At 39.9% G+C, this 24746-nt stretch overlaps 1 protein-coding gene across 13 annotated transcripts in view; it reads right to left on the bottom strand.

Moving 5' to 3' along the window:
- AFDN (afadin, adherens junction formation factor) overlaps positions 1–24746 on the bottom strand; it is a gene marked incomplete at its 3' end in the record, with an annotated part of 127361 nt that overhangs the window by 12053 nt on the left and 90562 nt on the right. For 7 of the 13 annotated variants that reach the window (XM_080941707.1, XM_080941708.1, XM_080941710.1 and 4 more), the window contains 7 exons: positions 12464–12529; positions 11871–11944; positions 11283–11401; positions 9854–10048; positions 9184–9275; positions 7930–8115; positions 4718–5713 (listed from right to left, as the gene is read on the bottom strand). In XM_080941707.1, coding sequence (XP_080797833.1) covers positions 4718–5713; positions 7930–8115; positions 9184–9275; positions 9854–10048; positions 11283–11401; positions 11871–11944; positions 12464–12529 — 1728 coding nt within the window. Of the gene's footprint in view, positions 1–2700; positions 2737–4717; positions 5714–7929; positions 8116–9183; positions 9276–9853; positions 10049–11282; positions 11402–11870; positions 11945–12463; positions 12530–24746 lie in introns of all 13 variants that reach the window. The other 6 variants (XM_080941699.1, XM_080941706.1, XM_080941709.1 and 3 more) reach the window with 1 other exon arrangement.

Genomic DNA, 24746 nt, shown 5'->3' with positions numbered 1-24746 from the left:
AAAGGAACACCTACAACAGCACACAGTAATTCCTCTTAGCAGTTTTTTTTAAAGAAATATTAATTCTAATCTCTAATCATAAAAGACTGGGGCCCAGTGCCGGGCAGAAAGACTAAGAGATCCAGGACACATTTGAATTCATTTTTTAAGGGCTAATACTCTAATCAGGCTTGAGGTACTTAAGACAGCTCTTGATTCAACCCTTCTACACTTTGGAGACTTAAACTCTTATGCTTGAGCATTTCCTGTACAAAGATCAAGACAGCAGTGTAGCCCATGAGGGGAGGCCTAGCAGTGTTTTGGTTAATTAGTAGAGCCACTGGAATCTCTGGAAACAAATTTCATGTGTCTCACCTAATATAGAAGCTCATTCCTGTGAGTATTTGTTGCCCAGGGAACAACATGACCCATTTATATGTGGTTAGAGGACACAGCCAAGACAGGCTTTTGAGGGACAAACAGTCCCAGGGAGTATCTCGCTGATGGCCCAGAATGTCACTTAATAAAAAAGAAGTGTTTTTGATGATGCAGAAATATAGATAATGTGACAGGAAATACTGGCCAGAAAGCAAACTCATGCTGGCTCTGTGTGACAGAGGATTAAGGCTCACACATTAGGTATGGAGTAATTGTTGGAAATTAAAGATTTGTTATGAAGAAAGAAATGTAATATAAACTACAGGTCTAAACACAGTTATCACTAGGTGTACAATGACCAGCTTTTACAACTCAACTGGTAAACACAGCAGGAAAAGGGCAGTGAAGCAGCCAAGGCAGGAATATGGGCAGGGCAGTAGCTTCTGAAGAGTGAATTGGGTCATAAAAGACTTTAAAGCTCAAATGAATACAAGTACATCTTGGAAACTAGGGGGCATGGGCTGGGGCAGAGGTAGAGTCAGCTGCCATGTAAGGGGCACAGGAGGAGGAGAAATTTTTTTTTTTTTGGTGGCATGGGCTGAATTCTGAAAGCTGCATCTTGCAATCTAGAGATAGGATACAGGCACGTCGGAAACCAATCTTATTGTGCAAGAAGGCAAGACTAGAGCCAAGAATAAAGTGCCACTGGCACCATTACTTTTGTAAAGTTATGGATCGAGAACAAGCAGAAAGAGGCAACAGAGGCAAGCCTCGGATCAATGGTGGCATCTGGGTTGCTGGAAGGCCTAAGGGTAGGCAGTCCAACAACCTCATGGAACTCAGCTGCTCCTAACAAGATAAAACCTGCCTCACTTATCCCATGAGTCACCCCAAATCCATCCTACCCTAATGCAAAAACATGTCTTAAGACTACAGGGTAAACTGCTACCCTGAGACACATCCTTGCCACTACCCACTAATTCTTACAAAAAGGTTGCCAAGATAATCTGCCAATTCTGACAGGTTAACAGTTCTATGAATAATGCATTGTTGTTAATGATATTAGTACTTAATACTAATAATATTAATACTTAAATACTATTATTTAATATTAATAATTGATACTAGAAACTGGGATAAGTATTAGGAAACTGGTGAATAAATTGTTAATATTTTATTAACTGTTAATTGATAATTAAAATATTTATCCCTTTAATAATAAGAAAACTGGAGAACTAATGATTAGAAATAAAAATTTAGTGCAAACATTATTATCACAAATAACTTCACAGCAAAAAAAACCATTCCTGGACCAAGAGTTGGCTAGGGTCTATGGCAGTGTCTCTGGTCAGTGCTTGCTCTGTAAGAGATGCTGATGAACACTTGCTAAATGATGACTAACTCTTACGCTGGGTACTATGGTCCGCACCTGTAAACCCCAGAGGATCTGAGTTTGGGCTTATGCAGTGATATCTATTCTCAAAACAAAATAGCAGCAAGAAAAAAAATAAGCTAAAGTTCAACTTCATATCTACAGTTTCTGTGGAGGTGCATCTTTATCATCCTTGTTTCATATAAAGAAGGAAGACAAGGAAGTCAGAAAACAGTCTTCTGTTCACCAAGAATGGGCAGTATTTATAAACAGGTTTTCTCCTCAAGCTACATAAACAGAAAATAGGAGACTACTATTTGATATGTGGCCACTAGAGCTAAACTTTAAAGAACTGGCTTTTTTAACATTTAGAAGTTAACCTAGGATAAATTCTGAGTTAACAGTGTGTGTGTGTGTGTGTGTGTGTGTGTGTGTGTGTGTGTGTGAATATAACTATCAGAAAACAAACACATTACTGAAGCTTAAACAACGTTAAATGACCAATCAAATTTTTGATAATCCACATGGTATTAAGAAAAATAGGTTATTGGTTCACAGGAAACCTCTTACTTTACCTCAGACAGTGACATCTCAGTTGCATTTAAGTCTCGGAGTAGTTGCAATGCCCTTTCAACTGAGTTATCAGGGAACAACATACTTAAAATCTAATGCAACAAGAAATAATTACCCAATGCAAAATCTATTTCATTTGTTCACATACTTGAGACTAGCTATGAGATAGAATCAAAATCAAACCCGTAAACAAACAGTGACACTTAAGGTTAACGAGAAAGTAGAGTAACTGGTCTAGTAACATTCAGAGGCATGCTTCTAATCACAGCGCTCGCCTCCTGACACAGGAGGTGCCAGGGAGAACTGACTACTGAGAACACAGAACAGCCATCACCAAAGGAGGAAAGAAAATCAAGACAGGAAAAAAAAGTACCAAAGGGAAAGAAACAAGAACATACCAAATCTAGAACAGAGATTGCTGGCATAGCAGTCTGCTGCAGGTAATAGAGAAGGGGAAAAAAAGAAAGATGAAGTGTCAACGAAAAAGTCAGATTTCGAACTGTATTCCGCCACCGGCATCTTTGTTGCTGTCACGCGTCATCTGGTTTTAGACAACTTGTCGAAAAGCTATAGAACCACATACTAACTTCTAGCATTCAGAAATAGAAAAATGTCCACATGACATTAATATTTTGACTTTTATCATTTAAAGACATTAAAAAACTAAAATTTTCCTTAGTGTTTATTTGGAGACTATGATACTAAGCTAAATATATAATTATTATAATGAAATTAGTTTTTACTAAATTAATATCAAAATTTTTTTCAATATTACGTACTAAGAGGCTTTAAAAATACTCAAAGTGGTAGCAATTTTGCAAATCTATAACAAATTTTCAATAAATATTTCATCCTCACAGAAAAGACTGAGATGTTCTACCATAGTGGCTAACTTGAAACTCCTGCTGTCTGGGGAAGTAATGCTAATGCTGATGCTGTGTGACCTGTGGCCATGAAACCAGCTGGACGTTCAGAGTATGAACTGTGGTGCAGTGGAGGAGAAATCATCCTCTTGGTGGATCTTGGGGTAAGGGCAATACAAAGCCACAAGTCACTCTATCTACCCCTAGCCAGTCAGGGCAGAGAAAAACATACCAGTGCTGGCCAGTCTAGACAAGAGCTACCCCAGCTTGTCAGAGTCCTGAGCATGGGCACAGTGGAAACTACTCAAAGCACCCAGTCACTGCTTGGTCTTTACATAAAATAGTGAAGTGGCTGATACAGTTATTTTTAAGAATGTTTACTGAGGATACTAGAAAAATACTAGTAAAACGATTTAAATGTTAAAATTTACATTCTGGTCTCATTTAAGAAAGACAGTATCCAAAACAGACTTAAAGTCAATCAGAGCACTGTACATGCTGAGTCATGTCTATACAAAGAAGTATATGTGTGACAGTCTTTGGGGAAAAGTCACTAAAAAGAGACTAATCATGCTACTGGACTGTTACAATATCAACAAAAGTAAACTTTTGCCATGCCCTTGAACTAAGATGTCTGACCTAGCAGCTACTGTTTTAACAACCCCTTTAATGCACAGCATAAAAATAAAATAAAATAAAATAATAAAATACAAAAAAGAAACAGAAAAAATTATATTGATAAAAAGTATCAATAAAATTCACTAACATGACAGACAACAGCACTCTCAGCAGGTTAATATCAAGTGCCAAGGTTATTAACAATAAATGCCTCTGAACAATCATGTCTGATAAGTAGCAAGAATCCAGGTTTCACCCTAAATTTGGTATTTTAAGAACTTATTTGATTAGGCTAATTTAAATATTTATTTGAAACAAAATAATAAAAATTATTTTTATAATATGGAGAGATTAAATTCTATCAAAAGTTGTCAGCATCTTTATGTTACAATTATAAATTATTAAATTAATAAATATTTGATTTATTAAGAGTAAAATAGCTGCACAAGTCCTACTTCTGGTAATGACCCTGCACTTTAAAACTGATGTCCTGAAATGCTCTGCTCATCTTGAGTGTCAGGACCAGAACCTTCCTGTGTGATGTCCATGGTGAGATAGCCAAGCTCAGTGTTTGCACTCAACTCTGACTGTTCTGTTCACAGCAGAGCCATGTGACCATTACACGTTAAATAGCCCACCAAATCTCAGGGATTTACTACGTGGCCCTGTGCTCTGATCATGACTATGAGTGGTCATTACTAAGTACTTGCTTTCTCAACTTAAGTGTAGCTAATATAACTATGTGGCTGCTAATTAAAACAATGAAGCCACAGGGGCCTGGCTCATCCCTGCAAGGTGTCAGCCAAGAGTAAGCAGGAGAGGCCAGGGGCTCTTAACTCTTCCTTGTGATTTTGAAAATAGCTGTCTGCACAGAAACACCCAGAAGATAGCATAGGGAACACAGATACGCACAACCAAGGCCTTTCCCCTTTACCCTGGCTCTCCGCTCGGCCTCCAAGCGCTGCATGATCAGCATGGTGTCCACATCATCATCTTCCTCTTCGTCATCATCCTCATCCTTCTGCTTGGACTCCTGTAGTCTCTTCTGGAACTGCCACTCAAGCATAAGCTTCCGCAGGCGGTCACTCTCCTCTGCAGTACGGTCCACCTTGTTTTGCAGCTCATGGATCTCCTTGCTTAGCATGTCCACAATGTGCATTTGCTGTTGCTTCTCCAGCTTCTCCCTGGCATCTCGTTTCCAAGGGTCTGGAGACAGACTATCCCCAGAGGACAGTTCTTCTTTACTGATGGTTATATACTGCAGATCCCTGCGCTCAATTGTGCGGGGCTGTTGCTGGGGTTGTAGCTCCCGAATGACTGTTTCTTGGGACCTCTGCAGCGTGGAAGGCTTTTCTGGCTTGGCCTGTGTGGCCAAAGGTGAGAAGGAAGCAGGGTTCAAGGACTGAGTGCGCATCTGCCCCAACTTTCTCTCTTGCTCCCGGCGCTTTCTCTCTCGTTCCTCCTCCAGACGGGCCTTTTCTTTCTCATACCACCTCTGATGCTCCTCTCTCTTCTTCCGCTCTGCAGCAGCCACCTGAGCAGACTGGGGTCCAGCCTGGTTGGCAGGAGGAGGTGGTAAAGGCAAATCCATTGGAATACCATCAAAATCACTGGTGTAGTGGGCAGGTGGTGGAGGAGGTGGTGGAGGGAGGTCTGTTCGAATGGGCTGGGAGACAGCCACAGGGGTGGGTACCACAGCTGCTGGGGTTTTCCAACGGCCAGGACCACTTTTGGTCAGTGTGGAAGCAGGGGTGACTGACTTGGAGGAATGGTTCAGGTGCTCCTGGCTGGATGTGCTGGATTCCACTGAGGAGCTCTGATTGATCCACATATCACTGTCACACTTGCGGTCCATGCTGGCCTCTACTCGATGCCGCTCAAGTTGGTAAACGTTCTCATCCCGAAGCTCTTCCTGGGAACGGGTAACACGCTGGGAAAAGAAAAGAGGAAGCTATCATACCTTAGAGACTCGCCAGAGATATTACCAAAATTCCATGTTTCATCTTCAGAGGAGACAACAAAAACTGTGGAATGGGTGTATAACAAGAAGCTGATACTGCTTTATGGCTCATTGGCCAAGTAGCCAGGAGTACATCTGTCTACAAAGGAATAAAAAGATTTCTCTCTATACTGATGCATGCCGTTTCTGGCACTGTCTTTCCTGCCTAGCAGGTGAGGGTACCTGCTCAGGCTCCTGGTGGAAGAGGCACACCTGACCTCCACAGATGAGTGAGTGCAGTGTAATCCAAGAGCAACAAGAACTCCTGCTATGTAAGCTAACTATCACAAAACATTCATTGCACGCATCCATGGCTTGATTCTGAATGATTTCTGATTAGAAAGCTCAGGACTAGCTTCGTTTTCTATGATTAAGTCAAGCATGCGAGGTAAGCTCCAGTTATCAAAAATGTTTTAGCTCCACCACTACATAGGAAAAGAGGTAAAAGCATAATTTGATGGGCATAAAGCCTTCGAGTTTCTGAGGAATGGCATTCAAACAAATATTCTTTTCCCCACAAGGCTACACTGAAGCCTGACGAGTGGCATTTATGGAAGAGTACATTCTGATCAAGATGGTCACTATGATGTGTGAATCAGTTATCCTAATCCCACCTTGATAGTGAATAGAAGTTAAAGATGGAAACCTGAAAAATGAACTATTTCTCTTTCCTTTAAACAAACAAGAATTACCACTTTAAAAAACAATAGCCATAAAAGGAAGTTTAACATTAACTCCCAACCATTTAGGTACAGCTTAATGTTGAGCAGGTTCCTCTTCATGGTGGCACACAATCTACAAACCAACAAGAACATCACAAAGTGACATGCTCACATAATCTACAAACCACGCAAGAACATCATGGAGTTCTGCTATAAACCCACCTGCTGTCTAGTGTGTTACTGTTATTACTGGAAAAGACATGATACGGGCAGAGGAGGAAAACATCTAACACTTAGATAACCCAGCTGCTGACGATCATGAGGTCCACTCAGGAGAAGGGAGATGAGGCAGGAAACACACCAGAGGATCAATTTTTGCCTACACAAAGTTTCCTCTTACCTTGGTGCAGTCTCCTGTGAGTACAGCCTTCTGCTGTTGCCCTGTCTATTTTTCTCATCCTGTAAGGCTCAGCTCAATTCCCGTGACTTTTGTGACCACTACAGTGATCTATTCCCATGTCCTCTGTGACTGCTCTAAGAAGGAATGGCTGTTTTCAGATACCACATCATTTACATTCTAGGACACATCTGTTTTATGTGTCCTAGACAGGTTTTCTTTTTAAAGTATACTGCTGGTTTCTTTTTCTGGTCACATCTGATAGTGCTTCCCAGTTAAATGCCTTAGACCAGTATGTCTATCTTTAGTGATTTGGACAGAAGTTCAAACTCCTTACCTAACATCCACAACCCTCCTAATAATCCTGGTTGGCTTTTGGCTCCAGCCATACCTCTGATGTCCAGAATTTTTCCTTCAGCCAAAGCCAAAGCCATAGGAAGACAACACACAAGCACCAGGGATGGAATCCAGAGAGGCTACATTCTTCCCCATCTGATAACCCTGGTGATAGCCACCTCCTTTTCAGCAACTCTAAGTACACTGTATGATTTCTGTATGTCTTACCTCTTAGCCCTAACTCAAGATCCACCAGCAGAGACAAAATCAAGTGCAAGCTATGCCAGTCACTAGATTTCATCTTTCACTCCTGGAATCAGTAAAAGCCTTGCCTTCAATGTTGTAACTATGCCTTATATTACCAACATTTTATTAGTCAAACAGTGCACAGAACTTGTTTAACGTGTTCTGTATTTGAGTCTACTTATTTTTGCCATAAACTTAAAAACACATATATAAAAATAAGAGGACAACCTAGCAATTTGAAATTACAAATTGTGTCTCAAAACTCACACACTCTTGGTCTGGCCAGAGGGTGGATGCTGTCAAAGACTGATGATCTAGTCTGACCCCAGGAACCCATTCGTGCAAACTGTCCTCTGACTTTTGTTCGTGTGCCCCATACACTCACACACAATATCAATACAAATAAATACTTCTAAAGAAAAAGAGAGCCACTAGTCTTTATCTTGCCAAAGTAGTCTACCATACTCCAAGAGATGAGAGACATTTGTTAGCCCCTGATTCCTAACCTGGATTGCAATACTGGAATGATTACTTTCTGTGTGCATGTGTGGCTTTTCCTCATAATTTGGCCACTGGTTCTGAGGAGGAGCCATCCGATCCTGTGACTTTGAAGCTGGAAAGGTGAAATACTCTCTGGTGTATGTCTGAGTAGGGATAGGATAGGCTTCAGGTCTAGGTGGAGGGGTCTCCTCCTGTAAAATGTAAAGAAAAGGAGAAAGAGATGCTTAAAATTGCATAAGCGGGCATAAACAGCTAAAGAGATCTGATTTACAATCTTTTTAAAAAGCATATATGGATTCTACTCCTGGGCATATACCCCGAAGATGTTCCAACACACAATAAGGACACATGCTCCACCATGTTTATAGCAACCTTATTTATAATATCAGAAGCTGGAAAGAACCCAGATGTTCTTCAGTAGATGAATGGATACAGAAAGTGTGGTATATTTACATAACGGAGTACATCTCAGCTACCAGAAACAATGACTTTACGAAATTCCTAGGCAAATGGGTAGATCTAGAAAATATCATCCTGAGTGAGGTAACCCAGTTACAGAAGAACATACATGATAGGCAGTCACTGATAACTGGATACTAGCTCCGAATACCCAAGAAACAACTCACAGACCATATGAAGCTCAAAAAGAAGGAAGGCCAAAATGTGGAGGCCTCAGTCCTTCTTAGAAGAAAAAAAAAAAAGTGCATAGCACCCTCTCAGAGTGGGTACACCTAGACTTAAAATCATTAATAATTCAAGAGCTAAGAATGCAGCCTTGTGGCAATTCTTACTATTTAAAAATCCTATGTTTAATCTTTACACACCAAGAAAACTTTGACTATTTTCATGTTACGTTTTGTTTTATATGTACTTTATGCTCATTGTAACTAGTAAGATTTCAATGCATACTAAAAAAAAAATCTTTAAAAAAGGACTTGCATGAGGGGGTACCAGGAGGAAAGAAAGGGCTACTATTGGGTTATAAAGGCAATAAATAATTAAGTAATGTTTTAAAATAGCATATATATTAAATGCTGTGCTAAAAATGGAAAATTTGACTATATGCTTTGAATGAGAAATTTTAATTTTCCCAGATTTACTCATTTAAACTAATACCCATTTTCTCCAGATTTATTAATTTAATATTAATTTATAGTAAAAAAATAAATAAACAAAATTCAGGAATGATAGTTCGTTGAGGACTGGATTAGACAACTCAGAATTTCACAAGTAAAGAAGTGTTCAAGCTTATCTCAGACCTCAGTGCAGAGGTTTCCAGTGGAGACAGATGTTATCTTAGCTGCTGTTCCAGATGTATATGGACTCTTCCCTCCAGGACTAGGGGGCTGATCTGTTGGAAATAGGCAAAACAAAACACTCAAGTTTCACATTAAATAAGGAGTAAATTACACAGGACAACATTTCTTTAAAGGCAGGAGCTGCATCATATCCATCATCACATTGCTGGCAGGATGTCCAGTCAGAGCCAGAGACAAAGATGCACCAGAAGCTGGATTTCTGCACTACTACAGGTCTCCTGCTACCACAGCCCAGAATGAGGACTTTCTCCAGGAGCAGGACCAAGCTGTCATCTGTGGTAGGGACATGAGAGTAAATACTTGAAGCTTTTCAGAGTTATGGGTCTCTATTCAAACCTCTCCATCCTTACTTCTTTGTTTGCAACTCTTAAGTGTAAAAATGTCTCCACACTAAGTTGGAAACCTGATGCCCTTTTCAGAGACTTTAACTATGTATTTTGATCTATAATGTCCACGGAGTCAAGGGTTGTACAAACGAAATCCGAATTTTGGAGCATTAGGACAGCTCTATGAAAGCTCTAGCCAAGAGACACAACAGCAATGATCAAAGTACAACATGCCCCTGGCTTCTGGTACTGAGGTAAGTTAGAGAATGAATGACTCCTCTTACTTGCTACGTTGGGGCTGGAACGGTGGTCCGCTCTGTTTTTCATCAGCCTGTCATCACCAGGCAGCTTCTTTGGCTCACTGTACTCTGTCCAAGGCATCTGAGGACTCTCTGGGGAGCCGTTTTGAGCCGAATTATTATAGAGCTCAAAACCTTCACTCTTTGGTCTGGGTTTACCTGAGCCACGACGATCTGACACTGAAACCAAAGCAGATTCATTTATTCTCTCGCCTTCATTGGTTCTAAAAGTTGAAGAACTTCAAAGAATAGATCTAAAATTCTTATATTTCATAACAGTGTTTAGTATAATAGGGTGATTTTCATATACAAAACCCAGGGTATCACTATATAGACATGGCTGGTCTGGAATTTTCTACATAGGCTAGGGTACCCCAAAGTCACAGAAATCTGCATCCTCTGCATCCTTAGTACTGGCATTAATGCTACAAGCCACTACAAATAGCTTTATATGAACATTTTCTAAAGCTTTAAAATATATTGTGACCAGAAAATTTTTCATTTGCTTGGTATGTACCAATGTGGGAAACTGACATAATTTCTCAACAACTAAACTGTAATTTGTGAAGTACAAGTAAGTATTTTTAGAGTACTTTTTTAAAAGCACTCAAAGGTAACTACAGCTCTCTCACTGATAAAACACCTATTAAGATCAGTCCGACTGTCAGCATCCCAGGCTGTCATGATCTCATTATCCAGGCCTTTCCACAGTTTAGTCTTCCTCTCTGCTCACCTGGAACTCATTCGTTACCTACTTTACTCTTTGGGAATCTAAATGATGTTCTGCTTTGACATGCTGACACATGGTCTTGCCAGGAGGCTTTGGTTTCTATGCTTTAGTATATGGGATTCTAGGATGTCAGACACTTATAGTTGCTGATTGTGCAGCTACAAAAATCAGGTGCTAGGGTGTGCAGGTTCCAGAGCTGACTCAGGGGAGAAGAGGGCCCACTAACTACACTTAACAGACTGTGACTCTATCTGGAAACAGACCATCAGGGCTGATCTGAATCGTGACGCAGTATTTCCCAGCATCTTGTGCTCATTCTCCACTAACTTCTTCCTTGAAGAGCTGGGCACTAGCGGTAGTAGCAGATAATACATGGGACTTTAATGCCTCTCTTTTTAAAACTAATTTATTTTGTGAGTACTTTAATGCCTCTCTTTTTAAAACTAATTTATTTTGTGAGTATGAGAGTTTTGCCTGCACGTGTACACATGCATACTTGCATGGTGTCTAAAGAAGTTAGAAGAGGGCATCAAATCCCCTGAAACTGGAATTGCAGAGTTGTGAGCTAACAGGGGTGCTGTGAAGTATTGAACCATCCCACCAGCCCCAGTCTTTGATAAGGAGTCACATCCCAGCATAGGATCACTAAAGGATGGCTACCCCAGCTGAATCACTAGCTCTTACTTCTCTGCATCATGGGGGACGGCTGGTTAAGGAGGGTGGCCAGGCCGTGATAGATGGCACCTTGCTTTGCAACTTCCAGTGTAACCACGGAACTGGTTCTTGTCATGAGTTCTGCTGCCCTAGGAAGAAAATGTAGTGTATAAAGAATCTGAGCACTCACTGGCACAGGACAGTCTGACTTCAGATCACTTGTGCTTAGGCTACTCAGCCTGATGGCTGTTTGGGAAATCAGGTTGGCTTTCAGAAAGATTATGTCCTATCCACATCACATATGAAAGTTAATTATAAAAACATGTAATTATATTCTATGCTCAGATATATTTAAAGATATTACAAGTACAAAGCATATGTCCACATATTTATATAATTACATAAGGAAACACTCTATAATAAAATACATATTTTATATGTGTATAGAAAATGAGAATCATGTGCTCTAAGAACTAAGATTATAGGTGAAGGTAAGAACAAATAGCTTTTGTAGCACTACTTTTTGAATCAGAACTTCAAAATTAAATGCAAAATATCAGTTCAATACACTAAGACTAAACAAGTAGTTTAAGCTTTAAAGCAACCAATTAATCATACCTTTCTTGAGAAAGTCCAACCAGACTTCGTCCATCCACACTGAGGAGCTGGTCACCAGCAGCTAGTCGTCCATCCTGAGCCACCAGAGGAACGCAAGTGTTGGGAGAACAAAAGAGATTATCAGTGCAGAGCAGCATTCTTAACACCAGTCAGTGCACAGAACCATCCTTCACACCACACAGTCAGTGCACAGCAGCATCCTTCACACCACACAGTCAGTGCACAGCAGCATCCTTCACACCACACAGTCAGTGCACAGCAGCATCCTTCACACCACACAGTCAGTGCACAGGAGCATCCTTCACACCCCACAGTCAGTGCACAGGAGCATCCTTCACACCACACAGTCAGTGCACAGGAGCATCCTTCACACCCCACAGTCAGTGCACAGCAGTATTCTTCACACCACACAGTCAGTGCACAGCACCATCCTTCACACCACAGTCAGTGCACAGCAGCATCCTTCACACCACAGTCAGTGCACAGCAGCATCCTTCACAACACACAGCATCCACGGCTATAAGCATCTACACAGAATTTCACAAAGCTTGAGTGCATAATGTGCTTCTGTTTCCTTTAAAACAAATACTGACCACATCTGCAGCACCTCCTTTGACCACCGACTTAACATAGATTCCCAGTTTATCCTGGCCAGCACCCTATGCAAAAACAACATAATGAAATCACACAGCAGGAAATCCACAAAATCCTGCTGGCATACACATTATAACTTTACTAGTTAGGAACATTTCTAATTCATGGTTCCAAACTTATTTAAAAAAATACTCCTATAAAACCAGACAATTTGGTAAGAATATGCCCATAGACATGGAATACTCAAAATGATTATTTATAAAGTCTAAAACAGCTACAAATTCAAATGGATGAGAAACTCTTCTGTGACCAGTCATCAGGACAGAAAACTAGCTGTGGTACTGTAGGATCCAGCATCTGCCTTCTCCATCCTCACTCTTGAAACATACGGTTTAAATTTTAAAAAAAGAAAATGTTTCAAGAACTTAAGAGGACTTTGTAAGAAAATACTATCCAGAAAATGCTATACTGGAATTCATACTCCAACAAAATTACATTAGTGGTCTATGGAAAACTAATGAAACATTTGAGAAAAACTTAGGTATTGTATATAATTTCAGAAACATCAATGTTCCGCTTGGAGATCACAATATAACAACTAAAACAGCTCACAATATAACAACTAAAACAGCCTTAGATCACACAGGGAAGTATTAAACAATGCTGTCAGGTGCATGAAGCCTTAGTCGGATATACTGGAGGTAACACAACTGAGTACATATACTTTTGTACCAACAATAAAAATAAGTTACCTTAATAACTATGAGATATTATATCATATAATAATGCATCATAAAAGTAATTTCAATACTTTAAGATAAATTATTTAAAGAAATAATCCAGGGGCTGGAGAGATGGCTCCGTGGTTAAGAGCACTGACTGCTCTTCCAGAGGTCTTGAGTTCAAATCCCAGCAACCACATGGTGGCTCACAACCATCTGTAAGGAGATCTAATGCCTTCTTCTGGTGTGTCTGAACACAGCTAAAGTGGACTTTATATATATATATATATATATATATATATATATATATATATATATATATATATATAAAATAAAAGTAAATAAATCTAAAAAGAGACAGGTTTAAAAGAAATAATCTGGAAGATGTAATTTTATGTGCAAACTATCCAAATTTCCATGTATTAGTTAACATTTTTAGTTTATGGCTTTTACTTTTCTCCCCTTCAGTAGGGACAAGGAAGCAGTGATCAGGTATGTAGTATGCTACTGTTTCACTGGTGTACAACCTGTGTGTGTATGTGTGTGTGTGTGTGTGTGTGTGTGTATAAATAAAATAAAAGTATGTATGTTATAAAATAATAAGTTATGTTATATATAGGCATATATTTATAAAAACAGAAATCATAAGATAATATAAAACTGTAATACAGTATACACTATATATTATTATACATATGATATATATATAAATGTGAAAACAACATAACATTTTATTAGGATAAATTAACTGTAAAGGGAGAGGTGTGGCTGTGGCATTTGTCTGCATATCTTCAGACTCTGAAGAGCTGGGATCGGAAGCTCTTTGACCCTAAGATGAAGGATGGAGGTTTTCCAGTTTGTCTCCACAGCCGCCTCCTGGGTAACATACACAAGTATCTTACCAGCCCTGGGCTCTCAACTGTGAGGCCACTTGGTACTGTAAACACTTAATGGCAGCCACAAAACCACAGCTTGGATATCTGGCAGTGCTGAAGAAATTTACGGGCAAATAAAGTAAAGGACTGGACATCTGTAGGCAATGGGGACAGGGAGGAATCAACCCAAAGGAAGATGGTAGGAAAAAGCCACTTCGAAACTTACTAAACTGCAATGCAGTGTAAAAGATAACTGCAGTAGATTGTAGGACTTATCTGCTATAAATGTGTTTAAGGGTTAAGCAGGGGCAGGGTGAGGACATGGGAAAGAGAAATATATAGGATAATCAAATGTCAGTATTAAGAAACAACTTATGTAAACCTGCAGGTTAGAATGGTAAGTTCTATATGTAACAGTGATGATGACAGAAAAGGGGTCAGAACTCGGGTTCTCTGCATGATTTATGATGCCCTCCCTAGACGACATGTGTAAATGAAAGTGCAGGGCAGGCATGGGAGATAATCTCACAGCAGTTGGACAAAGAGGGTCCAGAAGTCTCCAGAATGACACAGGCTATTGGCATTTATCTTAGTCATCAGTACTCTACACAGTCAGATCTGACTGCTACAAGTACCATACTTTGCTTACAGTATAAAAACCAAATTCTAACCAAAAGAAGAAATTTCTTCTGTTTATAGAGTTCATAGAGATACTACTAGGGAACCTACTGTCACTTCACTAAATGGACATGATCTCAATGTTTTTTTCTAAGCTCTTGTTTATACCCAGAGTCTTACTACTTTCAATCTTGGTCCAAGAGGCTTCTTTATGCAATCGGCAGCAGCCAATGAAAACCCTCACAATGAGTCAGGTGCTGAGGGTGACAGTGGAGAGCTCAGTCCCACACTGAAAATCTTTCTCAAACCTTGTCAAAGTACTGAAGCATGGGGAGAAGTTCTGTGAAATGTGAAGTGCTCCAGTTGTGACAGGGTCATCTCATCTGTGACACCTGAATGTGACAGTACCATCATATCCTTGACATCTGGATGGGCATGGCAAATATATCAGTGACATCTGGTTGTGACACTACCATTGAACCGATGACATCTGGATGTGACAAGGTCATCACATCCACACACTCACAGTAGCTGCAGTTACCCGAACAAGATAAAGCCAGACACAATTCCAGCATGATGGGGAGAAGAACTTATAAGCACTTGCCCGAAATGAGGAGCTGGAGTCAAAAGCAGCTGATAGGAATTCATTCTTCTCTGGGGGTAAGGACACTGGTAGGTTTCACATACTCCAGTGAATGAGTGCACATACTGTATGCATGAGTAGAACAAGGCTTAATAGGACAAAAAAGTATATGTATGTGTGTGTGTGTGTGTGTGTGTACACATACATTAAAAACATATATGCATACATATATATATGCACATAAACACACACACACACACACACACACACACACACACACACACACACACACACGGAGTTGATATAGTGGTTCAGGCTTTTAATTCTAGCACCTAGGAAGCAGATGCAGGTGGACCTCTATGAGTTCTAGGCTAATCTGATTTACACAGCAAGTCCCAGACCAACCAGGGCTATAGAGTCAAAAGAGGGTATTCTGAGGGAATCTATAAGAAGTTGGAGGAAAGAAGAGTGGATGTGATCATATTTTACTGTAAACATGTATGAAACTTTAAATAAATTATATATATATATATATATATATATATATATATGAAGTAACTGAGTGGATCAAAAAAAGTACACTCAGTAATGGCAGATTTTTGAACTTTGTCATGTTACTTGGAAAAAGAGAAATTACTATGCCTTTACCTGATTTCATCTATGGCAATACCAGTGTCCTTAAGTCAAAACACTCAATATAGGTGATTGCAAATGAATTTGAAATCACAGTTCCTCTCAGCAACCATGTGCTAGATTGGAAATTTATACTTCTGATTAATCAAGTTGGAAGATATTTTCATAACTTTACATTATCCATTCCATAGATTTATTTTTCATAAATCTATTTGATTCCACAACTCAGCTTTTATATCATTCAATTCTCCCAGTGAACATTCATGAGGTAGCCATGATGCCTTATTCTCTTTGAACATATGCTCCGGTACAGTTTGCCTGAGATAGTCACCAGCTGAATCCTCTAGTCTCCTTAGAGAGCTGCATGACTGATTCCCTTCTGGCTGGGATCTGAGGCTGCACTAACATTTATTCGCACCTCCATCCCCCTCCCCAGGTTTACTTCTGTCTGCTTCCTGCTGACAGAAAAGCAGGTTACTGAGTACCAGAGCAGTGCTGGTATTATGAATAAGAGGTACACTTCCACACGGCAGGCTTTGTGTACACTGTTCATACTAATGCAACACAGACCTTCTAATCTACTTAAGTTTTATGTTTAATTACATGCATGTGCATATTTTTAGAGTACACCCACAGAGACCCCTGGAGCTAGAGTTATTGGTAGTTTTGAGTGCTGGGAACTGAACTTGGGGCCTCTGATGGAGCAATACATGCTTCTTAACTGCGGAGTCCTTATTCCAGCCTCTGACCTTATAATTTAAATTGTAGAAGTTTATCCTTTTAGTAAGAACCAACTACTGTCATCTCTAGCAAGAAAACATTAGGCAATAATAACTAATGTATTTTAGGGGCACTGCTATGAACAACACCAAGTATAAATTTTAGAACAATAAATTTACCACATGTTATTTCTGGTATGTTTCAGATTATCAATAAATGCCACAATAATCTGTCTCTCATGTGACAATGTACAATGAGAACACTTTAAAATCATGAAGTGGGCTGACATGAAATGAAAGCAGCCAACCTGACTTCCTGACGGAGACTAGCAGCACACAGCCTGCCATCTGCAGCTCACTGCCGCTGTGGCTGCTTCCTGCAGCACTGTCCTAACCACTCAACTGTCCAGTGCTCACTCTCCTGAAACAACTGCAAGGCTCCTTCACTCACAGCCACTCTACATTCGAGATACCTGCTACATAAGCGCACACTGAAGACGTAGTATCAACTGTTAGCAGGTATTTAAATAATTTCAAATCCTGGGTATCTCAAGTTTGGCAATTTACCACATGTGCATATACAATGGGAAATTTTAATAAACATAAATTTAAATATTCAAGCAAAACTGATCATGTGTTAAGTATTTAATGGTACTGTTATGAACCTAAAGTAGCCATGAATACATCTTCAGTGCCAGAAACATTCTGGCAAAAAGACACAGTGATGGCTGAGTCATCTGCTCATATCTCTACACTGCTTCTAAAATTACCTCTTGTAAAGCGCATGTGAATACCACACCAGATTCACTATTCACTGATATCACTATTCTCCTTCCTGATGGTCAGGGATAACTTCCCAGCACACCATTCTCAACTGTGGCTCAGCCACAGGCCTCCATCAGTCCGTCTCTAGATTTATCAACAACACCTTCTGTCCTGTTCTCCCAGAAGAGGATCCTATCTTTTTCTATGTTCATATGAGATTTTCTTTGATCCCCTGAGGAAAGTAGAAATAGTATCCTGTAAGGCTACAGCTTTAGTGTAAGTAAGATGGCCCCTCTTTTCAATTACAGTACATGAAGAGCCCCCCTCCCCCCTTTTCCTAGAGAAACTGTCATCTCTTGCACCACAAAAATTCCCTATGAGTTTGGGAGCTCTCTCTCCTTTACCACAGCAACATGTTAATTAGTCTAAGATTTAAAGAAGAACTACATACGATCAAATTCTAGAGGCTAGAGAGACAAATTCTAGAGGCTAGAGAGAGAGTTCAGTAGTTAAGAACACTGACTGCTCTTTCAGAGAAGCCTGGTTTGGTTCCTAGCATCTACATGGTGGTTCACAATAGTCTGTAACTCAAGTCCAAAGGGATGTGACATCCTCTTCTGACCTCCTTGGGCACCAGGCACACATATGGTACACATACATACATACATGTAGACAAAGCACCCACACACATATAATAACTAAAACATATTTTATGATAGTCCTATTCATTTCCCAATTTAAAATAGTTTAGAAGTTACCTCTTAATTGCTACTACTAATGAGGCTATGGCAAAATTAATAAAAAGCAGACTGACTTGACAGATAGTTCCTTGATTGCTCGATCTCTTGGTAAATTTGGCATCACCTGCATGGAGGATCTAATTCATGAGATCTATACAGTTGGGAAACACTTTAAGGAAGCAAATAACTTCCTGTGGTCCCTCAAATTATCTTCCCCACGAGGTAAAATGAAGAAAAAAAAACAACTCACTTTGTAGAAAATGAAGATGCTGGCAACAGGGAAGACCAGATAAACAGGCTTATTTTATTATTTTATTATTATTAGACGAATGAACTAAGGTGTCACCATGGATTTTTATTATCTGGTCAGTTAACAAACAATCACAGCTACTGCATGTCAGTGTGTGGCATATCAGCCACTGAGGGTTAATTGCATGGGTATTTTAAGCACTCACTAACAGTCAATAGTAACACAGAACAACAGTTAAGGGCGTTGGTCAAATGGTACTGGACCACTTCAAACCAACCCTGCTGTCCAGTATCACAGTCACTGGGTCACATATGACTACACAGTACACAAAATGTGGCTCATTCACAATGAAATATCTTGACTTCAAAGGCAGAATATGAAAAAAACAAAAACTACCTCATTAATTTTTTATGATAATTATGTATTAAGGTAAAGTTCTGAAAATATTAAATTTAAGTTACCCATGAGACACACAGTATTTTTGGTGAACAGCACTTCTTTAAGAAAGAAGAATTTTGTGGCATGTATGGTCACTATTCAGTCATCACCATTACTAACAATAATTCATAATTATGTACAAACCTGTCAAAAATATCTTCTGCAACACATATTAATATCACATATCCTGATTTCCAACAATGAGAATATTGAGATAAATATAAATAGCTAAATGATTTAAAAAATTTTATCTAAGAGTACCTAAAATGTTTGTTCTACTTAGTTGTAAAATTAAAAGATTAAGCATAACTACTAAGAGCTTCTCATTTCTCATGTCAATCCCTTGAATCAAAAGGGAGATCTTTCAGAAAACAGCTACACATTTGCAAACACACCATGCAGTACCAGTTCTGAAATTTATTTGAACAAACTTAAATAAAAGACATAAAACACATTTTTCCCTCCTGGAAGCACCTGAGATCCATATTCCCAGCGCAACGCTTACATCAGGTCGGCTCGGTTCAGCCTTAGCCTCGGTGCCTTTCTTAGAGAGCACCTAGGAAGCAAGTGAGCAGGTGATGCCCAGAGAAGGCAGAGATCTGGACACCTCCTTACACCTGTACCTCTCAACACCCTAACCTTCAAACTGTACCCTACAGGTAGATACTTCTCTTCTGTTTAAGAGAGAAAGTGAGATCAGAGGAGCTGCAACTAATAATAATAAGAAGATAAGTATCTGAACGTTACCTATAAAAAGTTAGGAAAGAAAAACAAAAATAAAATCAGAAAACAGAAGGCTAGTGCCACCAAGACTAGAGAGAGAGAGAGAGAGAGAGAGAGAGAGAGAGAGAGAGAGAGAGAGAGAGAGAGAGAGAGAGAGAGACTTACACGAACCTCTTAGCTGCCTCAGTCTCTGGAGAAATGCCGTCCAGAAAGCAAGCTATCTCTCTCTGTTCTTTTCTCAGAAGCTGAAAGGGCTCCTCAATAGGGAGTCACTACCACAAGGAGCCTGTGCTCCAGACAGCTTGGCTGCAGAGTGAGTGTGTGGGAGTATGGCTCAGTAACAGCATAAAAACATCATTAAGCACAATGCAGGGAGGGTGGGGAGGGGGCAGAGGAAGAGGTGTCTGCCAAGCACCACAGGGCTTTGGCCATTGTTCTAGGGTGGAGGCCCAGCCTGGACTACTCAGCTGGAGGCCCAAACAATTGTGGGCTGAATGACTTAAGAGCGCAAACAGCCCAGGGGAAACTCTCAGGCCTCAGGTAAGTATTTGTCAGGGGCACTCTCCCCACACCTTTCAGTTCAGTTGCTTTTTCAGTGCAACAAACTATCAGAGCTCAAAGGGCTTTTAAAACTCTAAATATCTTTCTACCTTAATTTTTAAATTGGTTCTAAAATGGTTCTTTCAGCATAAATTTGACCTGCAGCAATTCTTAAACTAAATGTTATTCCAACAGACAGGGTGGTAAAGTATCTTCAGCTTCATTCCTTTACCTTTTACATCAATAGCAACACCACCAACACAACAAACATTTACCACACCATCCACCTTTTTTCTCTCTCTGAAATAAAGGAGAACCCAGCCAGAAGATTCTGAACTCAGATTCACAGACAGGATAGAGTTGGTCCGCCAACCTCTCAGGTCAGTATCCAATGTGGGAGGAGATACTTCAACAGAAGAAACTATGCAGAACATCCTAAGATTCTCTCTCACACATGAGAGTTCCCAGAGCCGCCTAAAGTGTGAGTGCAGAGTGTGCATACACCTTAAATGAGGGGAAGGTGTGAGGCAGTTGTTCCCTGTTCTGTTTCTATGTCACCACACAGTTTAAAAAAAAAAAAAGGTTTTTCAGAGGACTAACAATTTGTGTAATTAAAACTCCAATGGAGTTCAATATTTTAATCAACCCCAGAAATAAGTACTAAGGCAATAAAAATCCTGAAAAATGACCCTTTCATAATTCACTATTTTCCTTCTAGCAAAAAACATACATAATAAGTGTTACAAACTCATAAACGACAGCCACAAAGGACACTGTGCTATTTCACATAACAAAAGAAACATGTTTGGCACCTCTGTGGAAGACACTTTCCAGCTACATAATATACTTTGAAACAAAAATAATTTTAACATTATTTTATTGGTATTATAAGCAGGTGTGTGTATGTGTAAATGATGCTATGTGTGTGCACGCGCCGGGAGTCCTGAAGATGACAGTGGGTCTCCTTGACACAGTTAGAAGCAGCTGTGAGCTGTCTAACTTGGGTCCTCTGGAAAAGCTTCTGTGCTCTCAATCTTGAGCCAGCTCTTCAGCGAGGTTTTAAAGGGAACCAAAATCCTCAGCTCACTTCTTTAACCACGTCCTTCCCAAGAAGGGTTATCGGACCACTAAAGAACACAGTAGGAAAATCTCAAATGTGTCAAAGGTCCAAATTATAGTCTATGGAAAGAACTTTCTCTTCAAGAGAAAAGACAGCATATTAATACTTCATTGTCTCTTTTCTTTTTAAGTATAAGAACCTTATGATTTAAGCCAAGATTTAAAAACTTAAAACTTAGTTATTTAGTTTAAAAGAACAAAGTATAATACCTTTAAGGCAGTAATTAACCATTTGTTTCTACATAAAATAAATTGCAATATATATTTAAAATATATTGTAATATATAGTAATAAAAACAAATACAATAGTAAAAATTGTAATATATTTAAACTATAAATTGACATTTTTATATTATTAAAAAGAACAGCATGTTAAAAAGCTATGGAGAAAGCCCACTCTGAAGCTATCAAATGTAGCGGAAAGTAATTTTTTATGAGCTATGTCTGCTTTTGCAAATTATACAGCAGCTGTTACCATTCAAAGCCATTCCCACCATATCATAACTAGTAGGGCTAAATCTTCTGGTTTTTCTTTCTGAATAAAAGTATCATAAGAACCTCACATTTTTATGACCCTTAGAGTATTTGCAACATGAACAGAGAACAGCTATCTGGGTGTGTAATTACAAGCTACGTTAGGAGCCTCGATCTCCACAAGCAAGTTAATTATTAACAGGTTTGAACAAGCCATAGTGGAGGAGGAAGCATTCTTTAAGGATCAGTTTGCACAAGAACATTCAGGACAATACCCTGAAGAAACTCACCGCCGATTCTGTCCTTCCAACAACAGAGAACCACATGTTATCTCTAGGACAACAGCCTTGAGCTGGAGACTAGCTGTCTACTTCTCTCAGTTTCCACAGCAAGCAGCACAGCTGGCTTTTCGGGAATGGCTGACCACAATGCTGACTGGGTGCTGTGACACTGTATGGCATTTATCAACAGGAACTGGGACCAACATAACACTCAGGTTCTTATGCAGCCCAGGCACTCCGATTTTCATTCCCTTCGTCCTTTACTAAAGGGTTATAAAAATGAACGGGAATTGTTTGTATTTTAAAAACCCAAATTAAACAGGAAGCGCCAGCATAGTGCTGTCCCACAGACGAGAAAGAAGTAGCATGCTGAACTCTCCAAAAGCAATGCCTCAAAAAAGTAAACTGCAAACCCACATCGTTTCCAAATCATCTGGATTTCATAATGTTTAACCACATGAGGAGGGCAAGGAGAAGAACTTAGTATCAAAACATGGTTCTAGGTTACAGCAAGGGAGCCACGCAGCACTTAAAAAAGGGAAGAGGCCTGAGTTAAACACTCAGACTTGCAGTAGACAACGGAAAGGTGTTTAAGGTGACAGGAGAACACCGCGGGCTGGGTGGAAGCAAGAGTTACATGGAATAAGCAGCTACTGCCAGTGTTTTCCATGGCTTCTTACTCAATCATGAGGGAACACAATCATCACTAGTCTTAAAGGCACAGAGACAAGCCCACAAGCCGGCAGAGCCCGATGGCCAAGGACAGTCTACAAGTGGCTCAGTAGAAGGCGGGGCTGAACATTCCAACTTGTACCAGAGATCATAACATTCAAAATGTACCCTAGAATCTTTACTGTAAGTTGACTCCATCACTATTATCTATAGAGACCCGAACACTTCTCAGCTGTGCTGTCCAGCTGTATAGCCAAGGTGGGTGACCTGTGTTTTCTTTTGCTAAGCTTCCTTCCTATACTATAAACATGACACATAGTGTGGAATGGGCATAGTGAATCACTATTCATCTGTATCATTTAGAAAACAAATGCTAGGATACTATTCTTCATATATTAAAAATGGCGCACTGTCCAGCTGACAAAACATTTTCAGTTGTCTCATTCAGAGTACCCATATACCAGTTCCTAAATTTTATCTCTGGCTCTAACTTTTTAAGCTCCATTATCCAATCCCCTGCTAGGAAACACATTAGTTTATCTTACCAGGCTCCCAAAATTTCAAGTGTGACATGTTCAATCCTGAACTCACAATTTCCCTCCACCAACTCCTGTTTGTTCTTCTTCTTGTCCAGTGGCCTAAGTCAGAACCAGGATTCTTTGATTCCCTCCTATGTCCAACTACACTCAACTCATCCATCTGAACACGGTCATACAGCAAGCATCTACCATCACTGACCAGCAACTACCAACCCCTTAACAAGGCAGAAATACACAAGTTCCCTCACAAGGGTCTAGTACATTTATGATTACTTTCTGAAACTCCAACTACTAGGATCTTTCATTGGAAAATGAATACAGAAACCCTGTGAATTAGTTACTTTTCTCATGCTGTAAAAAGAAAAACCAAAAAGCCAAAACAACAACAACAAAACCCAACAAGCACAAAACAAAACAACAACAACAACAAAAAACTGATAAAAGGTAAGTTTTTGTTTGTATTTCATGGTTCAAGAGGATTAAGTCCATCATGGTTGAAAAGATGTGGCAGTGGACTAGGAGGTACCTGGCCACACTGAATCTAGTTAAGAAGGGAAGGGAGACAAATGCTGGTGCTCAGCTGGCTCCTTCCCCTTCCTTTTTTGTTCAAGTCTAGGAACCCAATCAATGTAGCCACTGAGGTGGGTCTTCCCTTTACAATTAAATCTCTCAGAAAACATCCTCAGACAACACAAAGGGTGTTTCCTGGTGATTCTAAATACAGTCATGGTGACAATAAAGGTTTATCATCAAAGCCTACAATCCCCAACCCCACACAGGGTAACAGCTACCCTGCTGTACCTTAAGTCAAACCCCCTCTCTCTCACTTATAAAGTACAGTTTTGACAAGATGCACCTTCACAAGGTTGAATCTCAGGGCTGAACTAATATTAAGCCTGTTCTTGTAAATCAAGTTTAAGGGAACACAGGCTGGACTATGCCCTACTTCTTCAAATGATACCTGACAGGGGATACAAGAGTGGACAAGGATGCAAGATGGAGCCTGAGCTTAGTACGACAAAATGTAAGGTCCTCTGCATTAAGACACCACTCCAGGAGATCGAACCTAAGTCAGTCTAGAGTCCAGAGAAAGCAAATCATACTGCACTAAAAGACTTTTTCAACTAGAAATAAAAGTTACTCTCTAGCAGACCAGTATCAGGTGAAAAGATCATATCCACATCAGGAAATACAGGATATACAGAACCCAAGGCTTCTCTGTTTTGTTTTCCTTTGCAGCACACAAGAGAGCTTCCTAAGTGCTGAGTGGATATTTCATGCTGAGCATACACCACCTCAGGAGTTGAGTCGGCCCTGCACATCTGAGTGTAGCAGATTGCCATAACTTCTAGTTCCCCCTAGAAATGGGCAGTGGTTCAGCTGTAACTAAGGAAAATGTTTCATGGTTGACATGTTCCTTTCATGTTTCCAAATATTCTGGGCTTGAGTCAAGCATATGACAATAGTTTAGAAGTGTATTGTGTGATCTGGGCCAGATGAGGTGATCAGGAATTTTGAACTATAAAGTGGGATCAGAGGGAGGCTCAGGATCTTTGCTCTGTCCATCAAAGGTGATTCCACAGACTTGAGC

This window comes from Micromys minutus, assembly GCF_963924665.1.
Source record: "Micromys minutus genome assembly, chromosome: 30".
Taxonomy (NCBI): Eukaryota; Metazoa; Chordata; class Mammalia; order Rodentia; family Muridae; genus Micromys; species Micromys minutus.
This window is presented reverse-complemented; position numbering and strand designations above follow the sequence as displayed.